The sequence below is a fragment of the Balaenoptera musculus genome, chromosome 20, assembly GCF_009873245.2.
Source record: "Balaenoptera musculus isolate JJ_BM4_2016_0621 chromosome 20, mBalMus1.pri.v3, whole genome shotgun sequence".
NCBI classification, from domain to species: domain Eukaryota; kingdom Metazoa; phylum Chordata; class Mammalia; order Artiodactyla; family Balaenopteridae; genus Balaenoptera; species Balaenoptera musculus.
This window is the reverse complement of record NC_045804.1, coordinates 14,507,271-14,522,798: the sequence shown is the minus strand read 5'-3', so window position 1 is coordinate 14,522,798 and position 15,528 is coordinate 14,507,271. Positions and strand designations below refer to the sequence as shown.

The following is a 15,528-nucleotide window of genomic DNA, read 5'->3' as shown; positions in this document are numbered from 1 at the left end:
ATACACACGTATCTGGAAGAAGCCCACGTGATGACAGAGGCAGGGATGAGAGTGGTGCAGCGCAAGCCACGAGACACCAAGGATCGCCAGCGACCACCAGAAGCTAGAAGAAGCAAGGAAGGAATCTTCCCTGAGACTCTGGAGGGATCCTGGCGTGGCCGACACTTTGATTTCGGACTTCTGGCCTCCAGAACTGTGGGAGGATAAATTTCTGTTGTTTTGAGTCACAGTTTGTGGTGCTCTGCTATGGCAACCCTAGGACACTAATACGCCTTCTTTTGTAGGAGAAGAGCTCCAGGATGTGTGACATATCCAAGATCACGCAGTCAACTGGTAGCCAATCACCCATTCCAACTTGCCTTTTACTTTTCCTTAAGAATTTTATTTATTCCCAGCATCTTTCATCCTCTCTAAACATGGAAATAGTTTTTCTATCGTCAAAGTTTATGTTGAAATAAAGATTCATTTCCCATTGAATTAGGAAATGCGTATGAAGGGACAATTCAGGCTTTAGAAATACTTTGGACTCTGAAGCTTTTCAAAATATTTACCGCCTATCCCTTTGGCATTCCAAAACAGTCTAATAGTTTATTACTTTTGAGAGATGACGGCTGTCTCTTTTGAACACTGAAATCACCATTTATTTCTTTATTCTGAGCAATTTTTTCAAGGCAAGCCAAGTCCCTCTTGGGACATCGGACTTAAAACTGCCCATGAAGTAGACCCTTTGATTAGAAATGGGTTGACCTCTACCTGGGTTTTCAACTGACATCAAATCATATGGAGAACACATGAGTTTTTAATTATTTCATAGTTCTTAACCCTCTTTTGGATTATGTCTCTGAGAAGTTGATAAAAGCTATGGACTCTCCCCTAGCATATCATGTACGCTCACAACTTTTTGCACCCACTCTCAGGGTGTTCACAGACACCATGCCCTGCCCCCACCCTCCCGTGGACCCCAGTTGTGGAGACCGTCCTGCTGGGCATCCACCTCCCTCCGGTTCTTCTTCCTTGAGCCTCAGAGTGCTAAGTGAGCAAGGGCAGAATCTGACCTGTGGCAGAGGTTTTCTCTCCAACATGCTAATGACACCGGTGGAGAGTCTTAAAAACAACTGTGCTCAGGAGTTGAGTTCTGGCCGAGCAACTTTTGGGAACCTTCTTCTTAAGACTCTCAAAGATTGGGTCGGGCCAATGGGATTCCCCGGCAGAAATTCCCAGGGGACAGTGCTGGCTTTTTGAAGAGGACTGATTGGGTCATAGGGCTGACAGGCAGTCTTCCTTATATTCATTGGGGACACCATCCTCTCCCTTGCCTCAGGGTCTTAGCACACGTCCCCCCATTGTTGGTCACGCTCCTTACCCCACCTTTTTGACCTGCTACCCTCTACCTGCCCTCAGATCTTTGGTTACACCCACCTTCCTCTTGGACACTCTCTCTGATCCCCCAAAGTCTGTGTTAGGAGCCCTTTCCCTATGCCCCCATTGGCTTTGAATTTTTCCATCACCACCTTTGTCCCACTGTTGTAACTGGCTCTCTACTCACCTGTATCTCTACTGGACTGTATAGGAAATCAGAGGCCATGTGATTCTTATAATCTTCCTACTCCCAAGTGTCGGGAAAACAGAGCATGGTGGATGGATGCAAGCTTGTTGAGTAAATACATGAATAAACTGGCTGGTTCAATGCAGGGCTTCTCAGCCTTGGCACTATTGGCATTTTGGACTTGATACTTCTTTGTCATAGGGGTTTGTCCTGTGCATTGTAGGATGTTTAATGGCCTCCCTGGCTTCTACCCACCACGTGCCAGTAGCATCCCCACCCAACTGTGACAAAGAAAAATGTCTCCAGACGCTGCCCCGTGACCCCGGGAGTTAAAATCGCCCTGGTAGAAAACCACTGCGTGAATGAATTAATGTTGACCTTGGGGTCACTTTGCCCATCTTGAGTCTATGTCACGGAGTGAGAGTTCAGTCAGTCAGTTTCCGCGGGTGGAGCGCTCGGTATGTGCTCATGAAGTGTGTGGCTGACCTCGTGTGGCTCCTCAGAAGAGGGGAAAACTTCCACTCTGCCTTTTCTAAGTGGTCTCTTCTCTAATAAGCTATTACAACCTGAGGACACAAGAGGGAGCTCTAACTAACAAGTTCCACAGCTGAGAAAACGTCCTTCCTCTCCTGGAAATGGTGACTGGACCCTCCTGTTACGTGATGAGCTCAGGCTTAGACGTTTGGTTATGGCATCAGGTTAGGACAGCGGAACCAGGATCCTGAGTTGGGAGATTTTAGCCATTAAATATAGTGAAAGAGGGACTTCCCTTGTGGCACAGTGGTTAAGAATCTGCCTGCCAATGCAGGGGACACGGGTTCGAGCCCTAGTCCGGGAAGATCCCACATGCTGCGGAGCAACTAAGCCCGTGTGCCACGACTACTGAGCCTGTGCTCTAGAGCCCGCACACCACAACTACTGAAGCCCATGTGCCTAGAGCCCGTGCTCTGCAACAAGAGAAGCCACCGCAATGAGAAGCCCGCGCACAGCAACGAAGACCCAACGCAGCCAAAATTAAATAAATAAATAATTTTTTTAAATTTTTAAAAATTAAAAAATATATATACTGAAAGAAAGACCCCTGCGTGTGTGGCCTGCTTCTCAGACATACAGACTGAGGGGAAAAATAAAGACCCAATTATCCTCCATAAATAAGTTATAAGCAGTATGAACAGGGTCTTCCCAGCTTCCACAGAAATGCTCTGCTCTGGTGGCAGCAAGGGACTGAGGAGTTGACACGGGGGCTCGGGGTGCACCCCAAATCACCGACACAACAACTATCAGGCTTGAATGCTGTTAGCGATTATCTAATGCTTTGTCCTGCGCTGAGTCAATGGCTCTGAAAACTGGGAAATTGTATAGCATCTTTGTGATACAGCATTGTGTGTGTGTGTCTACAGCTGCCATCCCATTCTGAAAGGAATCTAAACCCTCCAAATGTTAAGAACCGTTAGTCTAACCTCCTCATCTTAGAGATGAAGAGACAAAGAGGCTCCTTCAGGTTTCTGCCGCCGCAGACCCAGGACACACACAGATCTCCTCTGCCTTCGGGTCCAGCGGGCGGTGCTGGCCTGTGGGGCAGGGAGGTCTGGTCTGAGGCCACAGGGGAGGGTGGATCCTGAGGCCTAGAGGGGTGGGAGGAGGCTTTGCCAGTAGGATTACCAGATAAAACATAAGATGCCTAGTTAAATTTGAATTTCAGATAAATGAATACTCTTATAAGTATGTCCCAAATGTTACATGGGACATACTTATACTCAAAAATTATTTGTTGTTTATCTGGAATTCAAACTTAACCAGGCATCCTGGTTTGGGGGGGTTGTTATTGTTCACTCAATCTGACAACAGCCTAGCAGGTTTCAGCTAGGAAGCAAACAGTGAAGCACCAGCTGATGGATATTAATAACTCAGGGTTTGAGACTCAGACTACCTGTGACTTCAGTGAAGGCCACCGAGGCCCTGGCCTGCTGATAGGACCTGCTTGGTTCTCTCTGTGGCCTTGGGTGCTCTGAGGAGTCCCCAGGCACAACAGATATTCTGTACGCGTGTGGCCTCTCAGAAGATGACATCTCACAGGTCTGTGAAGAGTAAAGATCAAATTTATTTAATACAACACCCCTCAGGGTCCCTGCGGCTGTGTCAATGAGGAGGACAAGGGAGGTGGTTCCGCTTGGGTGTGCTCACTCGTGCAATCCCACCGCAGAATGGCCGCAGCCCCTCATCCACCCACTCAGGGCACCATCAGAAACATCTGAAGACCTCGGGAGACCATTCCTTTAGCAAGGAATAAATAACAAAAAATTAGTAAGAAAAATAGGCATTTCATTCTTCTATTAAAAAAAAATATTTGCTGGAGGCAACCATCTTCCTGTCCTTCGGCCTTCAGCACGGTAGAGGAAAAGAAAGAAAGGGAATAGAAAACCAGCTCAAGAACATCTGTGCTTTGTCCAACTTCATTTTCTATTTGGTGCCTTGCACAGAATGAACCTCATCTTCAAGTTGGCATCTCAAAGGGGTCGCGCCCAAGCAGCTCTGTTTTCCCATCTGTGGCAGGTGAGGTGGTAGAGGGGACAGGGTGCAGCTGTCTGGTCCATGCTGTGCACTTCCAAGGAACAAGGACTGCCCAGAACCACAGACCCCTGAAGGACCAAAGGCAAAGAGAAAAACTAGCCCCCAAGTCAGGCCATTCGCTAGGAGGGATTGACTACAAAACAGAAACCGGTTTCCGTGTATGAGGGGACTTGGAAAAGTTCTTGATCTCTGTACAAGACAAAATATTCAAGTTTCAAAATATCTCAGTGGCCAGTTTACTCTGAACCTCCTGCTGCTTCCCTCCACTCCCGAGGGTGCTCCGGCTTGGTGGGAGGCGGGCCGTGTGGGAAATTAACCAGCCCCTCTGTTGGCCCTTTATACCCAACATAAATGTAGTTAAGATGGATTTAAGAACTGGTGACTTGGCCTGAGGAATTGCCACGTTCGGTGGGAGCAGGGCAGGTTCATAAATAAGTGCACAAAACTCTTGGAATACAGGAATCATCCGCTCTTCTCAGCATGTGGGTGTCCTCCCAGGGAGGGGCGTGTGCTCTCGGAGTCCTAAGTTCCATCAAGGGAGCCTTCCGTTCTCTGCAGTGACAAGAGACAAGACACGCTATGGTCACACCCTTCAGGATTGGAGACTGGCCTGGCGGAAAGATACGAAAAACTGCACATAGCACTTCTCAAAGGAACTGCAAAGCAGCGCTGTCATCCGAGGACACCACCCGCGGGGCAGCTCCTGCCCGCACTCGTTTTTCCCTTCTCTCCACACCTGCTCTGTAGGGCCTGCAGCCTCTACTCCCCCCGCAGACACGTTGCACATCAGGCTAGCAGCCAATTTCATCAAGCACCCACTGTGAACCCAGCACTAGGTCCCATGGGTGCTACATGGGGAAGACTAGAAAAGAGGAAGACTAGGAAAGTTAAGGGACACCTGGTGTCTTGCTCCAGCTCTGCCTCTAACATGAGGTGAACCTTCCCTAGGTCTGTTTTTATATTTCAAAAATGAAAGACTGAACTCAAATGATCAAACCTAAATGTTTTTAAATTATATGATTCTGCCTTAAAAAGGAATGTAATTCTGATTCCTTTCAACATGGATAAACCCTGAAAACATTATGCTAACTGAAATAAGCTAGACACAAAAGGAACAAGTGATTCCACTTAAATGGGGTCCCCAGAAGAGCCAAGTTCATAGAGACAGGAAGTAGAATGGTGGCTGCCATTCTGGGTGGAAGGGGAAATAGGAAGTTAGGGCTTAATGGGTACAGAGTTTGGGTTTGGCATAATGAAAAGTTCTGTGGATGGATTTGGCAATTGTTGCACAACAATGAGAATGCACTTAATGCCACTGAATTGTACACTGAAAAGTTGTTTAGATGGTAAACTTCATGTTGTGTATATTTTGCCACAATAAAAGTGAAAAAAAAATTTTCTTAAATTCCAGATGCCGCCTTGCAGTGTTCTCTAACTGCTCCACAGGGTATGTGTGTCACCTACACACCCATCAGTGACTGGACCCCCGTCTGACCCAGGCACTGTTCTTTCTGCTGAGGATGCAAGAACCTGCCCCCGAGAATTTTATATCCTATCCATTATCGACAAGCAATGTGAGCATGAAGTAGAAGGTGGAAGAGGTCCTAACAAACTGCAGAAGGAGTTGAGAGGTGGTGAGCGGACCCTAGCTGGGCAGCGAGGTGAGGTGGATTTTGATGAATGGACGGAGCAAGGGGGCAAGAGTGGAGCATGCTGGGAGATACTGGGCCCTGGGCGGCAGTGAGTCCGCAAGAGCAGGCAGCACCTGCCTGAGTGCCTGACTCTGGGCCCTCTGCGAGCACAGGGCCCCCTGCTGCAGGTGGATCTCAGGGGGAGGCAGGAGTAGAAGTTGTGGGGATTGGCCAAGGCCTTGGGAACGCCATGGCTGGGCTGTCCGTCTCCCTGAGGGTTGGCTGAGATGGAGTCCCTGTTTTATTCTGATCCTGCCAGGGCTGAGGAGCCTCTCGGAAGAGGATGCAGGTCTGTGGGGCCACAGCCGGAAGGCCGAGGCTCTGCCTCCTCCTTTGCCAGGAGAGACCCAGGCAAGCAGGCCAAGAGAGCTGTGTTGGCCCCTGGGGGCTGGAGGCCCGCCAGCCCTGGCAGCTACCCTCGCTCCACTTCCTCCGCTCGGCTGGGGGTGGCGGGGTGTGTGTGTGTGTGTGACCCTGGTGTCCAGCCTTCTGCAGGCCCCAGACCAAGTCCTTCCCCAGACATCTCCGCTCCCCTCTCCAGGGGAAGTGAGTGCTCGGGGAGCTGCTGCAGGACCAGCTCCAGAGATGGGAAAGGCTGGGCCACAGTCATCCAGGCCTTGGGGATTTGGAAGTTAAGGTTAACGTGCTCACATCCAAGGCTGTGCTTGCCTGTGTGTAAATCAGAGGCCAGCTGTCAGGCACCAAGTACAGCCAAGAAATTGCCCCACTTCTGGCCAGAACATGGTGTGGACACTCTCAAAGGTCATTTTGCTTCTAACACTCCTGGGATCTCCACTTCCTGCTTCTAGAATGTTCTCCCCCCCAAGCACTTCCAATGAACCAGATCTGTACTAGGTGCTGGCTTAATCCTTGCAACAACTAAGTGAGAGGGTTCTATTTCCTCCAATTTACAAATGAGGAAGCTAAGGCCCCAAGAGGTTAGGAAATCTGCCTGAAGTGACATGTCTAATAAATAGGTATGAGGGAAAAGTCAAGTTTGAATGTGGGTCTCTGCTTCCTGTCAAAGCTTGGCTTGGGTTGAATCCTGTGCTTTGGGTAAGCAACTGCTACCTTCCTCTCAGGTGACAGGGACATTTCAGGGCCAAGTGAAGTAAATTCTCCATCCATGCCTTATGCTGCCAGAGTGTTTGATGAAAAGAACTTTAAAGTAGATAATCAATTAGCTTTTATATGATAGTTTGCAATCTGCAAAGTACTCTGCACACATGTTTCTCACTTAACCCTTAAGATGGTCTTTAAATAGGTAGACATTACTGCTTTTGTTGTTGCCATCACCATCTCCATTTTACAGACGGGGAAGCTTAGGCTTGGCTGGAGAGCTGGAACTCATGCCCCAGTCTCTTGATTCCCAACTCCAGGGCTGTTCCCATTGCAGTCCAGCTGCCTGCTGCTTCCCGGGAGGGAAGGAGATGAGTTGTAACTAGAAATTGCCTTTTGTCAGTAAGAAGGCAAGTCCCTTCCAAGATCCTGAGACCCACGCAGGTCCAGATTCATCCCTTTAAGTACAGGGTGTTCTCTTTCACGTTATCTGTCTGCCTGGGCCACAACACGATTTATAAACAAGGCAAAAATGGCAGAGGAAAAATGAAGTCAGAATGTGCCATTGAAGCAAGTCGAACAATACTAAATTAGTATTTGGCTAAGTGGCTATCTCATTGTTAAGATATTTCCTCCAATATGTTTTCAGAAGCAACGGCCATTAAACAACTGGGAATGATCGCCAGGTTTGATTTCAGGAAGGAAATCCCCTCCCATTTCCCTGCTGAGCAATTCAATTAATTTTCTCCTGACCCTCACCAGCTGATTATTAGGGAAACTATACCTGCTTCTTTTATAAACAAGACGCATTCCCTTAAAGATTCAAAATGCCTTTCCCAACGGCTGGGAATCCCTGTGCTCCCGCCAAAAGGCCTTATTATTTTGCGGCACAGGACCAGCCATGGGTGAACTCTCAGGAGCGTTCTGGAAGCAGACCCCTGGGGCCATGGGCCGGCTTCTGGGGAAAGGGAAAGTTCTGTCTGTCCTAGAGCTCAGAGCCTTTGTCCAGAGAGACCATTTGGATTGAAGAAAAAGTAAATAAGTCAGTCCTGCAGGTCCAGCAGACCTGCCTCGGGTGGACACAGCCATGATTATTGCAGCGGGCGAACATCTCTTTATCTGAGTCCCACAAGGCCCATGGGGCAAAGTTCTCACTTTCTACTCTCGCAACGCCATGATGGCTGGGGCAGTGACATCACTTCTTGGAGGGAGTCTTGTGTTGTGGACCGGCCGTGGAGTCTGGAGACCTAGGGTTCTAGGCCTGGCTCTGCTATTAACAAGTTGGGTGACCCTGGTCAAGCTGTCCTGCCAATTCAGGACTCGGTTTTCTCATCTATAAATTGGGCCCCCTTTCCTTCCAATGCAACAGTCTCTGATTTCAGGAGTCTGGGTGGCTTAGGCTAGAAAAAGACATTCATTTCATTCCTCTTTTCCTTAAATTGATAGCCTTCCTCCATAAAAAGAATGTCAGCGGCTTCCTGTCTGTCAAAGGCATAATGAGTTCTCTGTTTTACAAGAATTCAGACTCAGGCAAAACAAAGGAAGCTGGGGGCCCATTGGAAGGGCTACCAGCAATCCTGCTGAAAGTTCTTCCCAGACCTTAAAGAAGCAGTTTGAGAGACAAACCCCTCATTTCTTAAGATGTTAGCTGCCTAGTTAGTTAACTCCTGTGCTGCTGGGTAGCTCATAAAAAGGTTGGGAGTAGGAAGACAGGGGAAAATGGGTCTTTGCAAAACTTGAACTTGGGCCTCTGCACTTCTTTTAAACATTCCCATCTGCCAAGTGGCAGCTTCCTAAATCCTCTATTTCCTACAGAATGAAACCTCATAATGACGGGTTCGAGCCTTTCCCAAGCAAGCCCTAACTGACCTTTCCCCTATCACTTGTCACCGGCACCCTCGTCTGCTCCCACTCCGAGCTGCTGGAGACTGCTCCATCCCTCACGCCTCTGCCCCTGCTCATCTTTCTACCTGGACGCTGCTGCTGTAACCAGCTCATTCCTCAGGGCCCATCCAAATGACCCCTCCTTGGTGAAGAGACCACTAACCAGGCAGAACAAAGCACCTCTGTTCTCTGTTTCCATGGCTTCTGGAGTAGCTGTTATCCCTTTGCTTTCTCAGCCAAGAAAACTCATCTGATTCCCTCACTGGATCAAAGACCTTGTGTGTCCCCTGCAGCAGAGGGCCTGGTGTGTGAGGGTGACTGTTGGATGCCTCTCTTCTCCAAGTACACCCCCCGAATCTGCCTCACCTCCAAGGACCTAGACTCAGAGGAAATGTGGACTTTGCTGATCTGGAGCTGCGAGCCCCAGATTCCCAACCCTGCGGGAGACTTCCAGGCTCTCCCTTCACAAGTGGGCTGAGTGGTAATGATGGAAACAGTAGGAGAGAATTTCAAAACCACAACTGGCCTAGAAAACCTGGCTAGCCTGATGACCAGGCTAGTCACAGGAGCCCAGGCTCCTGGTCTAAAACAGATGAGGCTAGTCCAGGGGTGTAATTGCTGGGGCTGCAGAACCTGGGTGAGTCTGGAAATACTTCACTGTTCGATGGACTGTTTTCAAAAAATAGTGCATATGAAATGTGTACTTACAGAATATCTGTTTTCCACGAAATCTGCAAAACAAAGGAGAACACGGAGGTGAGCAACACAAAGAGCACGAGTTAGGCTCCGCCCCCACCCCCCCACCCCACCCCGCGCACCCAACATCTCAGGAGCCAAGCAAGTGAAGGAAAGAGGGCGGGAGGCGGCGCGGTGTGGGAGACGCCAGACCCTCAAGCTTACTGGGTGCCCAGGTTTACGGCTCCTTTGCCCACAGAGAGCTTCCCCTGGGCCCTGTAGCTCCATGTGACAAGCATATAACGTCCCAGGCAGCTAGTTTAACATTTTAAACAGTTGTTTAAAAATTAATAGCACCTGTTAGTTTAGGGAAAAAAACCTGAAAACTACAGAAAAGTAGAAAGCAGGTAAAAATTATCTCTGGTTCCACTGTTGACTTAAATGTCAACATTTAAGTTGAGCTTCTTTCCAAGTTTTGGCTATTTTAAATAATGCTGCCAATGTCCTCTTTGGGAACAAAGCAATTTCCACATTTCATACTAGCTTGTCTGTTCCCAGGAGTGGGATTAATGGAGCAGAAAGTACCAACAAGGCCAACGCCCTTGGCATATGTGGGTTCAAGTGCTGTCTGAAGGGCAGGGCCTGGGGAGCCTCATCTCAGTCATCCGGAGACCACACAGTCTTCCTGCCAGGGTGCACGCCGGCACTGGCTGGACATTCTGAAAATGTCCAGAAGAGAACAGGAGACATTGCGTCGAAGGTGAGTGACCCCCGCCTGCATTAGTTAGAGATGGTTTTCACGGCAAGAGGCAAGAGACGGCTATGATTTGCCTCTTGGACAGGACCAGGCCCCACTAACAGCAGAGTTTCTGAATGGGGAGTGGCCTACATGTTGGGGCTGATTCCCCAAATAGCCCACTATGGACATGGCTCCGAAGACACAGAAGCCTGGGGAAGGCCCAAGAGGAGATGAGGGTTTGGGGGTTGGTTGCTATTCTTAAAGGTGGTGGAGAGTCATACCCTGTCCCCACTCCCAAATCCTCAGTCTTACTTGAGAGGCAATTCAAGGGGCCTTGGTGCCGCCCAAGCTCAAGCCCAGTCCCTTTGAATCCTGGGCTGTCTCAGGACCCACTGTCATGACGGGAGTCACAATCTTCTGTTTCTTTCTCTAATTTAAAAATATCCTGTTTCCACCAGTCCACTTCCCCCTCAAACCCTGTCTTATCACAGCTCCATTGTACGTCTCCTCTAGAGGGAACTGGGCCAGGAGTTCCTAAGGGGCCCCCTTCTGTCCTGGCTGGGTCAGAGGTAGGCGTCAAAGGCCAAATGGATGAATCAGCCCGACCAAGAAGTTGAGCCATTGTGTAAACTTCCACACATTGAGTGAGGCTGTGGGCAGCACCCCACCCCCAGCCCAAACCTGACCTGGGAGGACCCAAAGGATCCCATGCTTCCCGTTCCTCCAAAGCCCCAAGGGCTCTGGAATCAGACACAAGAGGGCAAGAGCCTCAGGCTGTGTTTCCTAAAGCAACAGGGACACAGAATACTAAAATTCAAGTATGCTGATAATGCTGATGGAGCACCACGTTATGCGCACTTGTTTTGTTTCTTTTTGGTACCAGAATCTGGTGGGTAGTATCCATATTTTTTTTTTTAATGGAGCAAGTTTTACTGCCTTGCACTCTGAGGTAGGAGATGCCACCCTGGGGGCAGGCTGGCAGTGCCCACTAGGCTAGTTTGCTCTGGGCCTCGCAGGATAGGTGGGGATGGGTCCTCAAGTGCTCTTCTCTCCCTCCCAGAGGGGACATGGCATAGGGCCCCTCTGTTCTTTGGTCCCGTCTCCATGACCAGCCACTCTTGGTATACTGGATTTCTGCTCCCTTAAGAAGTATCCCAGGAGTCTGAATTCCAGGCAAAGAGAAAGCAGAAGAAAGAGGCTGAGTGAGGGAGGTGGGCCCTGCCTGATCCAAAAGACATAGGTTAGTGTCTGGAGCAGGACTTGGCATCTCTCCCCAGAACCACCAGTTGTCAGGTGGGATGTGCCCAGGATACCTCCAAGGTGGGCACAGGGCATCTAGGGAGGAAAACCAGCTCTCGTCTTGGAGGAGTCACAGGAAACGAATTCCTCCAAACCAGAGTTTCTTGACACGGGCACTACTGACATCCTGGGCTGGGTAATTCTCTGTTGTGGGGCTTGTCCTGTGCGTTCTAAGGTGTTCAGCAGCAGCCCTGGCCTCCAGCCATTAGATGCAGTAGCACCCCTCCTCCCGCCCCAAATTATGACAACCAAAAATGTCTCCAGACGTCGCCAAATGTCTCTTGCATTGAGAACCTCTGCTCTAAACTGTGGAAATCTTATCCTAGACCTTAGTTCTTTCACAGGGAAGAACTTGACTGCATTGCTAATTAGTTATAATAAACCGCTTTACTCTCCTGTCTTAAAAACTGGGGTAAATAGATGTCAATCAGTTATACTTTGGATGAACTGCAAACCATTTTATAAAGTACTTTCAGGATAAGCTGGAGCACTGTAAAACCATCAGTCGCCGAATCAGAGTGAAGACACAAACTTCCCCGGCTAGCCAGGAATTCCAGTTCACACAAGGCTCAAGCAGGCTGAGCGAAGCTGACGAGTACGCCACGGACAACCGTGAGCTCACTTACGGAGAGGCTCTCTACCCAGCTACAGTTTAGCTCCTTTAGCTCATGTCACTAGGAGAGTACTAGAGAACAAGGGGGAGGAAAAGAATCAAACCTTTCCTTGAATTAGCTGGCACCAGTCAGAGGAGGAAGAGGTGGGGTGGGGGGCGCTTTTGACCCCAGGTCAGCTCACAACCCGGAGCACCAAGCTATGAGCAAACCCTGGGAAGACGCCTCCTCCACCTCGACCAAGAGAACTCAGCTGAGTAACAGATTATCCTGCGTGAAGTCCAAAAGCAAGCGGGTGGGAGTAAATGGGTTCTAGTTAAGGGCTGGGAGAGAAAGGTTCCACACTGGAACCCGGATCACTTTCCTGCAACGCTCACTTCTTAGGATCATCCACGTGCCTGCGTACTGAGGAGCACAAAAACAGACTAATCTTCCCATTTCTGGCAAGCCGTATCATTAACCATAACTAGAGCTACTACTGCTGACAAATCCTAACCTCAGGCAAATAAGTGAAAAGGAAATAAGAACTTAAAAAAAACCCCAAGTGCTAAGCTTGCAGATCTAAATTATGAGGAAATTATCAGCATTCTCTCCATTCCCCTGAGAAAGCTGAAGCTTTAGTGAGGGGCAAAATCTCTTTCTCCACCCGTTCTGGCAGTGTCCCCGGGGCTTGCTCTGTCTTCTCCTGAGGCTGACTTCAATTTGGTCTCTTTCTGATAAAGTCTTCCGAGTTCTGAGAATCCCTCTCCTTCCCTCCCTAACAGGCAGGGAACATGTAGCAAAGAATCATCTAATGGCTGGAAAGTGAAAAACCTCAAAGACAGAGAGGTTTCCTCGCCTCAGACTGAGTTAATTGCTGGGACAGGAAGATGTTAGCTCAGCTGTATGTCAACAAAATAGAACAGCAGCAGCACAGGGAACTCTGCTCAATATTATGTAACAACCTAAATGGGAAAAGAATTTGAAAACGAATAGATACATGTATATGTCAAAAAAAAAAAAAAAGCCAAAGTAACTCCAATGGGAAAATAAGCTTTAATATCAACATTTTCTAGTATACTACTATATTAGTACTTATATTTTCCTAAAAACGAATATTTCAGGTGTTGGAATAGTTAAGAGTAGAAAACATAACGCCATTTGTGCTTGAGTCACTGTAACAACATATTAATAATGAATTTAAATTTTCCAATAGGAGTTTCCCTGGTGGCGCAGTGGTTAAGAATCCGCCTGCCAATGCAGGGTACACGGGTTCGACCCCTGGTCCGGGAAGATCCCACATGCTGCAGAGCAACTAAGCCCATGCGCCACAACTACTGAGCCTGCGTACCACAACTGCTGAGCCCACATGCCACAACTTCTGAAGCCCACACGCCTAGAGCCCATGCTCCGCAACCAGAGAAGCCACTGCAATGAGAAGCCCGCGTACCGTAACGAAGACTAGCCCCCACTCGCTGCAACTAGAGAAAGCCCGGGCACAGCAATGAAGACCCAGCACAGCCAAAAAAAATAAAATAAATTTATAAAAAATAATAAAAAAAAGAATCTTCCTGCCAATGCAGGGGACACAGGTTCGAGCCCTGGTCCGGGAAGATCCCACATGCCGCGGAGCAACTAAGCCCGTGTGCCACAACTACCGAGCCTGCGCTCTAGAGCCCGCGAGCCACAACTACTGAAGCCCGCACACCTAGAGCCCGTGCTCTGCAACAAGAGAAGCCACCGCAATGAAAAGCCCGTGTGCTGCAACGAGTGGCCCCTGTTCGCCCCAACTAGAGAAAGCCCGCGCGCAGCAATGAAGACCCAACGCAGCCAAAAATAAACAAATAAAATAAATAAATTTATAGAAAAAAATTTTTTTCCAATATATTTTCAACTATGAAAAAATACAGAAGAGCAGATGTGCGTGACTGTGGTCAAGACCCAGTGGGAGGTAATGAGTTGGAAGAGATGCCTCCCTCCCTCCTCATTTTACAGAACCCACCTTCCACAACAGCCCTTATCCACTCAAGGGCCACGTACATTCCTGAGGAACACTGACATGTCCACCCCGCGGCAGCTCCACTGAGGCCAAGGGAATTTACTGGGGACTTGTGAGGAAACTGACGTCTGATGGGAGAGCAGTGGGGGTGGGGCCAAGTCCTATAACCTGATGAGGAAGGAGCCAAGACCAACCCCCGGGTCTCCTATTGAGGATGTTTTCCATGAGGTTTGCAGTACAGAAAACCGCCCAGGCTGGCCTCTGGCTGACACGAATGCGGCAGAAACACGGTAAAATGGCCCCTGAGATCCAGGACTCAACTCAGATTTGAAGGGCAAACGTGGAGTCAAAGGTGGGCAGAGGATTAGGATTGGCGCCAAGTGACCTGGGGAGTGACTCTTAGAAGGGACCGAGTCCCCACCCACCACAGACATGTTCCAGAGCCTGGGTCTGGAGACACCAAGGCATACACAAATGACCATCCCTTCCAAACGCCAGGATGCTGAGACTCTGAATGTTATGACTGGAAAGCAACTTAAGGTCATTCATTCAACCACCTGATCTGACAGATTAAAACAGCTGAACGTAGTCAAGTTCACAGGGACACAAAGTAGAATGGTCGTCGTTGCCAGGGGCTGGGTCTGGGGAATTATCATTTAATGGGTAAGGAGTATCAGTGTGGAAAGACGAAAAAGTTCTGGAGATGGATGGTGGTGATGATCGTACAACAATGTGACTGTACTTAGTGTTACTGAAATGTACACGTAAAAATGGTTAAAATGGCAAGTGTTATGTGCTGGGTTGGCCAAGAAGTTCGTTTGGGTTTTTCCATAAGATGTTAACGAAAACCCGAATGAACTTTTTGGCCAACCACAGGTTTAAAAAAAGAAAAAAAGTGCTGAGCTCAGAGGCTAAAGCCAAGGTTCCAAAGACCTGGTGCCTCCCATGGCCTACAAGATCCCCTGACACCCTCTCCAGGGCCCCGCCTGGGGCTACCCAGAGCCCCGCCTGGGACTGCTCCTTGGAGGCAGGCCTGCCTGTTGCCCTTTTGCTTATCTAGAGGAGCAGTTTTCCTTTGCATCACTCAGGGGAAAAAGGGGGTCTAAGAGCCAGAACTACGCCCTGTGAGCCATTTCCCAAAATAGCCAGCCCTGAAGTGCTGCTTGTTGGAAGATGATGGGGAACTGAGAAACTAAGGTGGGGAAGAACAAAAACCTAAGAAGGAAAAGTCAGAGAAGACTCAGCCCTGCGCTCAGCCTGCTCACGGACCAGCCCAGAGACCCTCACCGGGGCCTTTTTTTATTGTGGGTCACACCCTCCCCTCAACACACACACACACACACACACACACACACACACACACACACACACACACACACACACACACACACACACACACACACACACACACACACACACACAGTGTTTCTGGGTTATCTCTGCCGGCCAATCTGGAGCAATCCCTCCAGGATTGC

The 15,528-nt window shown here is 49.0% G+C and overlaps 1 protein-coding gene across 2 annotated transcripts in view; it reads right to left on the bottom strand.

Annotated features, from left to right (window-relative positions):
• Positions 1-3,625: 3,625 nt before the first annotated feature.
• PECAM1 (platelet and endothelial cell adhesion molecule 1) overlaps positions 3,626-15,528 on the bottom strand; it is a 53,423-nt gene continuing 41,520 nt past the window's right edge. Inside the window, exons 15-16 of one of the 2 annotated variants that reach the window (XM_036835850.1) lie at positions 9,460-9,482; positions 3,626-4,669 (exon numbers count right to left, since the gene is read on the bottom strand). In XM_036835850.1, the coding sequence (XP_036691745.1) occupies positions 4,640-4,669; positions 9,460-9,482 (53 nt within the window). In that variant the 3' untranslated portion in view covers positions 3,626-4,639. The remainder of the gene's footprint in view (positions 4,670-9,459; positions 9,483-15,528) is intronic. The other variant, XM_036835849.1, reaches the window with a different exon arrangement.